The following is a 13,186-nucleotide window of genomic DNA, read 5'->3' on the forward strand; positions in this document are numbered from 1 at the left end:
ATTTTGATTTCGTACAGTAACGTTGAATTCTAATGATCAAAGCTTCCATTTAAATAAAGATCTTAAATTCATTAAGTACACTTTTATTTAAGTAAAGACACTTCACTAAGTACCTTTGTTTAAGTAAATACACTGCTCTTGTAAGGGCGTGCAATTAGGTCTCCAAAATTTTCAACATATTCAACAAAAATATTCGACATATTTATTTAAAACCTATCTATTTCCTTCAAGTACCAGCAAGGAAACAATTGTAATTAGGCTATAAAATATCAACTGATCAAAATACAAAATATCCTATTACAGACAACTGCAGTTAATTAAAAACAGGCAGGTCCACTTTTTAGCCAGACTTCAATAACCTAAAAGAAAGGTAAGGGGAAGAAAATAGAAATCTGGACTCGTATTAGTAAAGTTTGAAAGTTAACTTCTTCAGGGCTCAATTTTAGTTGAATAAATTCAACTAAATTATTTTGAAGATAGTCAGAAAGATTCATCTACATCCTGAGATCTTAGCATATCCAGCCATTACCACCAGCATTCATATTAACTGGAGTAGCTCTGAACAGCAGAGACGAGAGCAGTATTCTGATGTTCAATACATCTGGCTGTTGTCAAGACAATTGCTGCAGGAAAGGCTGTTGTGGCTCAAGAAATTAGCATCTCCACAGATGAACAGTTAACAGAGACTGGGAGTACTTCTGCTTCAGTGCAGAGTCGGGTAATTTAGGTTAAAGTGTCCCTTTAAGGCTGTGTGAATTTACAAGATTGACTTTGCACTCAAATAAATATAGCACACACAACAACTGATTGCTTGAGGTGAACTCTGGGAATTATCTTGCTGGGGGGTGAAAGCATCTTGAACTACCGCATCTGCTTCTACTGTGGCCATTTGACCGTGGATTAAACTCTTGACATGATGCTGAACATTGCTTATCTGGGTCTACAGCAACATAACAGAAATTCATCTCTCCAATTTTGCTTCACAATAATCTAGATCAAAGATACAATAAATTTGAAAGACAGAGAAACAACAGAGTATCAGAATGCATCTGAACACACATGGCAAGTTTTATATTTTCCCCACCTTAAGTAGTATTGCTTCCAAGAAAAGCAGCTTATGGTCAGTTCTAGAGAACTTTCTGCATTTCTCTGTAAAAATGTAATTCCATCTCCTGGAAGGATAATAGTCTATAGTGCCATTCTTGAAACAAGCCCTCAAATTCAAGTCTAATACAGTGACTTGATTTGTATTTCATCTTCTTGTAAATGAATAGTGACTAGTAATTACTCTCTAAGCAAAAAATAGCCTACTGAGAAGCAACCAGAGAAGTCTGCACCCGTGTTAAAAACTGGTTCCTCCACACTAGATAAAAGCCAGGGCTTCAGTCACACACAGAATAGCTGTTTACAGTGAGGGGTTTTTATCACACAGAATAGCTGTTTACAGTGAGGTTTTTTTATGCAGTGAACTACAATATATTTGACTGTATTTTGGATATCAGTAAGTCTGATTTGGTCATTCAATAATATATCTAAACATTATTGTCTAAGTAGTCAAGATGACAATAGTTAAGTTGAATAGAAAAAAAAAACAACTCACATTATCCATCTGTTTCCAGCACATGTCCAGATACTGTTGAGCTTTTCGCCCTTCCTGAAGATGCTGAAAACATCACAAATAAGATTAATTTACATATATTTTTAATACTGCTAGCTTTATCAAGCTTCTGCTCTAATCTACACACATTATGATGTGCTATAGCTCCAGGAAGTTATCAGTACTCTTTTTTGAAAGATAATCACTAATCATGCAATAACAGTACTACAGATGAAAAATTACACTGGAAAACAAGCAAGCACTCATAAGCACTATCTACCAAGATCTTAATTCTCAGATTTTAATAACTGTAGCAAACCAATACATAAAAATATCAGACTTTCTTTAAATATGCATTTGATACGTGTACAAAACCTACTTATTGCCAAGTTCATGAAGTTGGGCAAAAATATTAATTCTTTCAAAGACATATCCATTTTGATACCCTATTATCAAATTAAAATACAGAAATTACCATTTTTCTCTCAGTTTTTAGATCATGAGAATATCTCATCAACTCTCCATACACTCTGTGTCCCATTTCTTCTGCAACTACTTCTCGTTGTCCTGCATAGTCATTCAACTCATTAAGGATGTTAAAAAAGGCTATACACGAGGTAAACCTGACAGAAAGCACACACACACAAACACACATATACAAAAAGTGAAAAAGTTTTTTAAAATGGACTTTCTTTTTAAATTAAATCAAGAATACATACGATGGTAAAATCAGGTATTTTTTACAATAAACCTTATCTCAGTGCTGATTGAATTACAGTAGAAATGCAAGTTGGGAAAGCCTACATTGAGCCTAGCATGTACTATACGTTCAATGTTTCTTCAAATACTTTTTATAAGAATATGGATTTTTGTGGATGGAAAAGAAAGAAGAAGAATACTACCTGGAGAGCCCTGCTGTATAGTGGTATCTCCTAAGCTGCCAAATGAGAGGCCTGAGCTTGGGAACGGATACATACGTCCCTAGGCTCGCAGGCTGAACTTGTTGCAGAGATGATGTGCTTGGTGGTCTTGAGGGTGGAACATGCCAATCATACCACTCATATGCATCCCGATGGATGATCTACAGAACAAGTTTGCTATCAGCTCTGGAGACAGCTGCCTGTTTGCCTGCCCACCTCTTGGCTGGAAGTAAGGTGCCACTATGGCTGGCACTAAAAAGGGGGGAAGAGGAGGGGCAAAGGGTAGAAAGTATGTGTGGAAGGAAAGAAAGAAAGAAAAAAAAAAAAAAACAGGCACCATATTAAAATATGTATCTTTCTCTCTTTAACTACGGAATACTGCCATCTCCATTGGCTTGGCTCTCTGGAATTCAAATGCCATCCTAGAACTAGAAATCCTGTTTCCTGTGGTCCAGGATCTTTGAACAGAGTCAAAAGAACTAGCAGAAGTCCTAGAGTGGATTCGCAGGCACTCTGTGCACAGCATGTGCTCTGGCTGCAACCTGAAGTCCAGCCCACATGCTTTCATTCATAAGCATTTTATTTATGTCTAAAAAAAAAAAAAAAGTGTTTTTCTAAATAAATAAAAAATGGCAATGGATATGGACAGCAAAATAAGCACTTCTCTTTGATAAATAATCATGAAGTTGTTTAATGCAAATCGCTCCTTCACAGGTAGGCATTCAAACTCATTTTGTCTCTGGAATCAAAGCAAGTCAGAAGTTTAAGAGGCCTAAGTTCTTCTAGCCAAAAACGTGACAATTTTGCATACACTCAAGTTCCAGGTCTGCACAGCTACATTCCTATTGCAATATAAATACACTGAAAAAAAAAAAATACACTAAGTAAAAACTAGAACCTAAGCACAAATCATTGCTTTTCTACAAAAAAATCATACTGGAACATACATAGCATACTAAACGTTCAAACTTTTGTCTACCTAACTTTAATTTGCAACAGCTCAATTAAAGTAAACTGATTGTTTATGCTTAAGAATTATGACAGAACTATAAAAAGCCAAGTAGAATTCTTTACTTCATACTTTTGTTGTCTTATCCACTTAAAAATTTTCTAAAAACAAATAAACAAACAAAAAAACACTCCAGAAAACCACAGTTAAAAGTATACTGTGGTACTGTAGTCCTTGTTTCTTATACACAGAACTTGAAATGCACATTTTTACCTGGGCTCCTCATCTTTGGGTGAACGTTTAGGACAGTACTTCTTAACCAGATTTCTATTAAGGAAGAAGAAAAAACAGGATGCTATTTTAAAGTCTCCTCTCAGAAGACATACACACAGCAAACTGCATTAACAAATAGTTTATTTTTAATGACTTCAAGGAACAAATCTATTCACTCTGTAAACTTACAAGGGTTCCTAAGTTAACACAAGGCAAACTATGGCATTTCAACAGTTATAAGCCACTTGGAACTTGAACAATATATTTGTAAATATTTTGAAGTCTCTATTGCACAGTGACTAAACATAAAATAATGAGTCATCTCATTTATTTAAATTTCTTCTTAAGCATGCACAATAAACTAGCAGTCAAGAAAAATGCAAACATACGATCACTTTGTGTGACGTATATATAGCACCCATGCTGTACCCATGGGCGCAAAACTCCATGCCTGGTTTAAGCTTTGAGTATACATTCACATCAATGGTTTTAACTACAATACATCCAAATCTTCAAGAAGCAGGCTTCCAGAATATAGGAGACAGCATCTCTTTAAAAGGAAAGTGTTACATGTTGTACTACCACCAGTGTTACAAATAGCAGGTTTTCAGAAACTAAGCAAATCTCTGCAAGAGGAGCCATGGGCCCACCTCCAGCACTTTACAGAATATCAGAGCCCAAATTTATTTCCGAGACCACAGAGAGGAATTTATCATACCATGCAGAAACAACACCTCATGAAACATATAAACAATATAACCTACTTTACCCTAGAGTACAGATAATACAGGCGTACACTGCTTACAAAAACAACTGCAAAATATTTGCAGCTATATATACACTGCTACAAATACCACTCTATATTACCCTGGTAATTATATGGTGAAGATCCTGTAATGAAAATGAAATAAAGTCACATAGTTTTACAATCACGACAGGAAAAGAGAGAGAGAAAAAACAATTTATAATAGTTTTTCACATTCAAATCTTCCTGTGAGCCAACCTTTGCTTGCAGAAGTTTTTCTGAGTATATATCTCTTTCTGCACAACACTCTGCCCTTACAATAAATATTATTTTTCTGACAGTAATAAAGAAGTCTTTTAAAATTCTTGATATTCAAGAAGACACATGTTGTCAGTCTTGAAAAAAAAAATCCATAATTCTCCTTCTGTTTTTAGTATAGGGAAGATCATATCTTCAATTGGGGGGGGGGGTATTCTAGCAACTTTCAAAATTGTCAGTTTCTTCCATGAAGCAGAAAAATTGAAATTAAAGCTCTACTAGTGTTCCTCTCCTTTCCCTGAGATAATATATTGTTTTATAGCAAATAAAGGATCTTTTTCCATATGAAAGAAAAACAGGTAAGACGTAGGTTTTTTCTCACATTGCTCACCCCTCAACCTTTGTGCTCCTTGGGATTACAGAGGTGATGCATCTCAGTTGCAGTATATTTTTTAAAACCATAAGCAGTATTTAAAAAGAGGTCTTCTACTACTCAAATTAATAAACCAGTTATTTAAAGAACAAACCCCTATCCCCACAAAGATTCCCTTATTTTTCAAACATTAGAACCACTTCATCAAAAACTCACTAATAATGTTTACACTGTGTGACCGGATCCCCCACTATGGGTACCTATCATTTAAACTATCAAAGTAATATTTTAAGTGTCAATTCACATACTTAGCAGAAGATGAAGCGTGTCGATTACTTGCTTTACAAAGCACAAATAATAGCAACAGAATGCTGGCAATTAGGATTCTTTTCACACATCTCTAAATAGCGTTTATTAAATTTTCTTAAATACCATTTAAGAAAAAACAAAAAACAACTGTGCACAACTGAAACATTCTGTTCAAGAAACAGCATGTTTGTCTCCAGCTTGTCAGAGAATAATTCTCAAAGTGCATTCTTGAGAGGTGGATCCGGATTATGCAAAGAATGGGTTTGGGTTTTAATTGGTCTGGAATACATTTCATTTAACCTTCTGTATTCTGAGAGGGGACAGTATTTTGTAAAGCAACAATATTCTACACTTCCACCCAAATAAGAAATTAAGTACAGAACAATGCAAGAGCTTCGCATGCCCAAGAGTTACCAGCTTCAGCAAACCTAGCAGAACTGCTTTAACAGTAATCTTTTAATTGGCCTCAGGACTTAAATCTTCCATCTGTCTGTCCAGCAATAATTGAGACAATCAGCCTTTGATTTCCTAGAGTAATTATTACTATAGCTCAAAATACCTTCCCTTAAGCAGCACACAACTGGACTAGAGAAAACAGCCTGCAGCCGCAACGCTGCAGAGATGGCGGAGGGAGGAAGAGGAGATGATTATATGAGACAAAATCTTAAATGTATCTTTTTATCACATTCCCACTGGCTGCATGGAATTTTATTTGCTACAAAGAATGACCTCTCTTATCATTATCAACAGGGGTGCTAGTCATACTTTCATCTAAAACAACCTTGTATAATATCGCAAGTCAATGTGTTTGGAAGTTGGAGATTATCTCTAAGAGATAAGTAGTGAGACCGTGTTCAGTCATGAAGTATACATCAAAACATGAGCAGGGAGTCACTGCGGAAGTAGCAAGGTTAAAACCTTGTGTCTCTTTGTACATTCACAGACTACAACCAGAAAGAACTTCCTCACTGAAATCAAAACAAGAATTTCTCTTCAGTATCACCAGAATCCACTGCCTGTTGTAAAATTTTACCTGGTAGAGATTAAAAGCAGGCATCTTGATTGGAAAATGCATAAACACAACTCAAAAAAGAATAACCTTCTTAGCCAAGTGATTTCCCCATGTTTCATTTTCCATTATATTTCTGCATTGCTCCTCGGTGCTTATTAACAAATGGGAAACTCCTAAAATTCACCTGATTATTATTCAGAAGGTGAAATGCGTAACAAGTGTACAATGCCGTAACTAAGCAACCATGCAAGAGCCTTTTCAAGGGAAGACTTTTGGACTGCTACAAATGAGAAAAGAAGCCACTTAATATAAAATAGACAGTTTAGAGTGACAGGGGAGAAGGGTCACGAGTATAGATCATTAACTAGTGTGCTGATTTCTGTTCTAGCTTCATTCTTTAATGTGACTGTTTACTATTTCCAGGAAGACAAAAAATATTATATAATCCTTCCTCCTAATAAAAGTCAAGCTACCTTAATCATGATTCCATTTACATTAATTAGTCATTACTCATCTTGTCTGCATTTAGGATCACAGGAACATATAGTTTTGAGGCATTGTGTGATCAGGTTATAAGGCTCAAAAAACAATACAAGCTACAATCTTCAAAGTTAATAAGTATGAAATGACAAACAAATGCAGAATTTATATCAAAGAGAAAGCAAGAATGCATATGAACAATAAACGAAGCATAAATGCTTTTTTAAAACAGTGAACACCAACACAAAAAGCAAACATAACTGAGAAATTAAATTTAAATCCTTGAAAAAAATGCAGGTTGACTAGAAGTTAGGATGAGGGTGGACCTGAAGATATGAGGAGTAAAGCAACCATCTCAAAGAGGAGTCAGTTGACACCTGGTGAGGGGGGAAAGAAGATCTTCACCATTTTTACCTAAACTTGTGTCTAATTCTCTGGATCCAAATATGGAACTGGACTAGTCTGTCTAGAACACTCCAAGGTTTAGATCTTTAAATAGATCTTTAAAGCCAAGGAATGATGCTAAGGACTCAGTGTTCACACTCTAAGAATTTCAGGAGGCTTTACTTCAGAGTAGCACTAGCCTGGTGCCACAGGTTAACCACCCATTAACAAGTGCACTTCCCACAACTCAGTTTCACTGGAAAGAAGTCCAGTTTGTGTACTTTCAGACTCCTCCACAAGTGACCTACAGCATAAGTGGGAACAAATCAGCAGATTCATTTGTAAAGAGCATTCCTGACTCGGACTAAAACACTTGTGTAAACACATCCTTACTAGAACATCCGGACTGACCCTGCTTCAACTGCAGTTAATTTAACAGGAGTCCTTGTCAATGCCTAGCTGGAGAAGGAGAAAGCATGAGCAACCTGCCCCCCCCCCCACTCCCCAGTCAGATCTGTACAGGTCTCCTTACATTGGAGATTTTATGTATGTAGGTAGGTATATGCAGGTATGTACATATATGTATAGGTATGTATGTATATGTGTGTATATATACATATATGCTTGAGCACTTAAATCAGAGCTTAAAAATAAGAATCTAAAATAATTGCTTACTTCACCAAGTTACTCTTGTCACACTGCTAAGTCCTCTTGTATTTTAGTGAGAATTTAACTTTCTACTATAATTGAAAGGAGAGAAAACAAAAGCCTGGCAACGGAATCTGAATATTTTGTTCCCTGGTCATCAACAGAAATCCCACTGATGTTAGCAGTAATCAGAAATGACCATGAACCAGTCAGATCAATTATCATCCACTTCTTAGCAGATGAACACCTGCACTACCAACAAAGGAATTATTTTTAACATCAGTTAGTGATGTTGGTAGACATGGTGAAGATGACAAAGGTCTCTGAAACAATACCGTGAGCTCACTCAGAGCAGAAGTCCTTCACAAAGATGGTAGAGCAATCTTGGACTGCCACTTTTTATGACCTTCTCCATGGACAAATGAATGAACTCACAAATATACAGAGCCAAATCAGCACCATGAGGATGTTGCAGTTAAATTAAAAATAAATGCAGACTCTTCCTTATGCTTCCAATTTCCTTTTTATTCCAAGGAAATAAAAGCACAAAAGTGCAAGTGACAGATCTAAGCAACAGTGCTCCTGGGTTTAGAGGAAAACCATAGAAGTAATCGCAGACCATAAGAACTGGACTAAATCTAGAGGACAAATTGCTCTACACTTCCTTATGAACGTATAGATTGATGAAACTTTAATCCTCTCTAGAAGCACAATCTAGACTTCTACCACATTCTGTTTTACAGCCATCTGGAAGCAGATTTCATACAGGACTAATCACATCCAATTTGTGCTGCTCCTGTAATCTTATCAGCTTCTCTTCTCAGTATAAGTCAGTCTCAGGTGAACACTAGTGAGACAGCAACCTGGACTATATTACTAATTTTTAAGAGAACAAGCACCTCAGTCATGTAGCAGGAAGTTTCAAAAAGCACCCTACTTAATCAATTAAAATGATTTATGCAACTACATATAACATCTGTATAAAATTTTATAGACATTTGTACAAAAATTGGGTTCATGAACTCAAAACTCATTTTTATTCAGTCACCCATTACAGTATGCAGAAATGGGAGTAACATCAACAATACTGTAGAATTTGCGTGAAGGCAACTGCTCAAGTATTGTTGCATCTATTTATACTAAACTTCTACAGGCTCCACATTGTATTACAAAAGAGTCTGGAAGCAAAATTTTGAAGTCTGTCTTCACAAATTATAAAACAATGCAATTAGAGCTGTAAGGCACTTCAAATTTATATGGAAAGTAATACTTTCCAATAGGGTTTTGATGGCTTCATTGACTGCATATCAACACACAAACTGTGTGAAAACAGACAATGACAATGAACAGCATTCAGTAACATCATGTTATCAGAAAAGGCTTTTAACTGAAGAGATGAATCTTTAAAAAATTATAATGTGGAATTGAGTTTACAAAACTGAATATCCTTGGAACAGTTAAGAATTCACATGTTTTGGCTTGCAGAAACATCACTATAAAAAAATCTGCCACATCCACATTTGGATAATAATCAACGGCCTAAACTCTCAGCTCCAATCAAAGGAAAACAGATTTGACAAACCCATATGGTGATAATTTGTGTTCCCAACCTCACATTTGAGCCTACACAGATATTAAATAACTTTTCCAAGTTTCTGCATATAACAACTTAGGTAGGTAGGTCTCAATTTGATTAGATATATGCATACATTAATATATTTAGAAAATAATCCAGTTATACATAATAGTGTGCAGAATGAAATACTAAAAACGCTAAAATTAAGTTTGCTCAGATCAACTAGATATCTCCAGAGATTATGATGTACAATTTTAAAAGGGAAACACTCAACTAGTTCAAGAACAAGCCTCACCATTTCCTTTAGCTGACAATAAAGAGAAACCGACCAAATTCAGAAATCTTACTTCCATAGCGGTTTAATGTGTAACTACATGTGTAACTTGTACTACTGCCTAACATAACAGAAAGTGGAACTCCTGCTTCAAAAGTGTCATAATGCTTCGGACAGAACAAGAAGGGAGTCAACCTCCACCGTGATTGTGTGTGCCGTGAGCAGGAAGTAAACAAAACAGACCTTCACCCCTCCCCTGCTAAGGAACAATGACTGCCTGATCAAAAACAACATCTGAGAATTCAATTACAAAATTTTGTGAGAGCCCAGTAATTTGACACATACTAGAATCCGATTTCTTTCCAATTATAAAATAAGAACAAATTAAATAGTCATATAATTAAACTGAACTCTATTAGTATACAATGTACATTGCAATATGTCTGTCCTGATTCAGGTCCCTGTAACGTAGTAACAGCCAACAACCTTCATATTCTTTGGGATACCACAATACATTATTTGAGACCTAAGCCACACAAACTGTAAGATTTTCCTTTAAGTATGCTCAAAATGAGAATATAATTGCATTTGGGAGAACTAAGCACATTGCAGACAAAGACAAGACAAGGTTTGCACATAATTTTTCTTCTCCACAGACGTCCTCAGCTTCTTGACCGGTGACACTTAAGCACTTTTTTCGATATCAACAACTACCTATCAAAGAATAGCAAGGAATGACTTGTGACCTAAAAACAGTATTGGGACTAGATTCTCGTTAGCATTTCCAGAATTACTCAACAACCATAAACTATCAATTTCAATAGCTTCATACAATAATAATATAGCAAGTGCATTCAAATAGTTCTTTTTAAGCTTATGTGCATCACTTGCTTTCGATCTCCCAGAAGGCTCAGAACAGCTGTTGTACCCAGGAAAGTCTCATCACTAAGTCATAACAGCATGGAAAAAATATTTTATCAAAATGCAAGGGTATACACATAAAGTGAGTATGAATTTCTGCCAGGACACGGACTCTAATTTGTGAAAACTGTTATAAAAAAAATTAACTCAAGTAATCATCCTTGGGTTTAAGTCTACAAAATTCAGATCCATCAACAACCTTAACAGCAAGTTGGTGACCCACACTGAAATCAAAGCAGAAGAAATATACCACCACGTACCTCACTAGCTTTATCTCTCCTGTTAAAATTGTTTTTTCTTGGTCTCCCATCTAAGTACTAATACAGAGCTAGGACTACCAAGAGGTGGCCACAGACCATATTGTTTATATTTCTACTAAATAAGGACATAAATTTCAGTTCTAGAGCTCATTATGAAGAGATTCTCAACACAGTATTTTTCAGGTTATATTTGATTACAAAAGGGAAAAAATGAAGACAAACAAAAAATATCTATCAGAGATATGAAAATCCAGCCCACAGGCCATATGCTGCCAGCATTCAAATCCACAGAACCACAGCCCATCCCAAGATCATCTCTCTCAGAGCTTCTCAGGAGCAAGTTGAAGGATTGCTAACTTTTCTGGATGCGAAAGCTCCACTTGACCTCAGTCTCCCCTGGGGCCTTATGACTCTTCACTTTTACACAGTTAACATCAGTGAGCATCCTCAAGAGAAATTATGGCTGAAATCAAGGTGCTATCATAAGACAGTTCACTATTACCAGCGCTCCCCCAAGGAATACCTATGAAATAATATCCAAGAGTGGCTACAAGAACTGGTCTGCTGGCAGAAACTCAGTCACCCTCTTTTTTGTGTGCTGTCCAGACGCTGGTTGGCAGCAAGCAGGAAGCGCACACATGCACTGTACAACACATGCGCAGCAATATCAGGGCTTCCCAAAACTGGCATACCTATTGAACGTACACAGTAAGTCCAGTCATCTGACAAATGTTGTACTCTACATAACACTTTTGCTTTTAAAAGATACTTTGAGAAAAATCAATGTTTTACCCAAATGTAAAATGCTGCACAGAAAAGACTTCCCATTTTTAATCAAATCTGAAAGTAATAATGTGGCCTTTCATCTTGCTAGCTGTGGGAAATGAACCTTCAAATATAATTAAGCAAAATGGCACTTGCTCACACTATTTAAGGAAAAGATCTGGATAGATCTGTGCAAATAAAACAAGTTTCCATTTTTAAACTGAAAACTGAAAACAAAGCAACACTGGGATGTAAACTGGTGTTGTGCATGCTTCAAACTTTCCTTTACCTCCTGAAGTTCTTCTACGCCAGCTTTGGAAAAGTGGGAAGTATTTATTTCCTTCCTTTCAAGAAAAAAAAAAATCCTTCAGTAAAGTAGTGTGGCATAATCTTAGCAACTGGATCAAAAGAAGATGATAAAGAAATCAAGCAGAAAAGGTAAAAGAGTAGCCTAGACAGAGAATATCCATCCCCTCAGCAATAAACCTCACTACTGTGTTTATGAGAAAGGATTCCTCAGCTCTGTATCTGATGACAATCTAGTTGTCAGTGATGAGAAGATGGAGGACACCAAAGGAGAGAAGCTGCTATCAGCTGAAGTCTGACACAGGCTTGGTAGCAGCTTCAATTGGGACCCCAAGGTAATGCAAGACAGCAAGGATTATTGTAAATGCCAATGTCTTAGCACTCGCTTATTTTAAATCATGGTCTCCACGCACTGTGTGCTTTTGGTAAAAATCAATCCTATTTCATTCAGAAGAACGTGTTTCTGTGCCAGTTCATTGCTGCTACTCTCCTTATATGATGCTGAGGAGAAACTCCTATTGGATCTAAAAGGTATTTCACTTGGCAGCAATAGAAAGTAAACTGGAGATAAGACAAAGGGTGGTTGGGCTACAAAGCCTCACCCAAATGGACAAGACCAGCTATGGAAAGGGTGCGCTTTAGAGGACAGGAAGATCTGCCACTTTCTGAAGTTCTACTCAACGATTTTAATCAGATTTTTCAAACACAATGTAGTGTAGCTCTTGCCAGTTCAACATGAGAAATTAATTAGTAGCAGAGGCTTGAAACTGGTTGAACACACACACACAAAAGTAGATTTGGATAACATGAGAAGTTTGCTACAAACAAACTGATAGTCAGCAGAAAAGCGTTAGTAGGGCTTTTTTGTTTAGTTTTTAATCTTAAAATTCCACTGAACATATCTTTCTTGTTCAAAGATTTGAAGGAGGGGGAGGGGAAAACAAGCAAGCAAGCATATACCCAAAGAAAATTTTCTCTGCTTTGGAATAGTAGAGAAAAACTTGTCTGTCATGAAAAGAACTAATTCACTCTGTAAATGAAAAATGGTCTTTAACCATGAAATTACATACTTGTCCATAATATGATGCAGTGATTTTAAGTAACTGTTAAGATTCTTCTGAAAGGAAGGAAAAAAA

The 13,186-nt window shown here is 36.2% G+C and overlaps 1 protein-coding gene across 2 annotated transcripts in view; it reads right to left on the reverse strand.

Moving 5' to 3' along the window:
- The window catches only part of FNBP1L (formin binding protein 1 like), a 63,781-nt gene that overhangs the window by 18,559 nt on the left and 32,036 nt on the right, over nucleotides 1-13,186 (reverse strand). For both annotated transcript variants that reach the window (XM_067300916.1, XM_067300915.1), the window contains exons 3-5: nucleotides 3,740-3,793; nucleotides 2,073-2,220; nucleotides 1,601-1,663 (exon numbers count right to left, since the gene is read on the reverse strand). In XM_067300916.1, coding sequence (XP_067157017.1) covers nucleotides 1,601-1,663; nucleotides 2,073-2,220; nucleotides 3,740-3,793 — 265 coding nt within the window. The remainder of the gene's footprint in view (nucleotides 1-1,600; nucleotides 1,664-2,072; nucleotides 2,221-3,739; nucleotides 3,794-13,186) is intronic.

Source organism: Apteryx mantelli, chromosome 8 (genome assembly GCF_036417845.1).
Source record: "Apteryx mantelli isolate bAptMan1 chromosome 8, bAptMan1.hap1, whole genome shotgun sequence".
Classification (NCBI taxonomy): Eukaryota; Metazoa; Chordata; class Aves; order Apterygiformes; family Apterygidae; genus Apteryx; species Apteryx mantelli.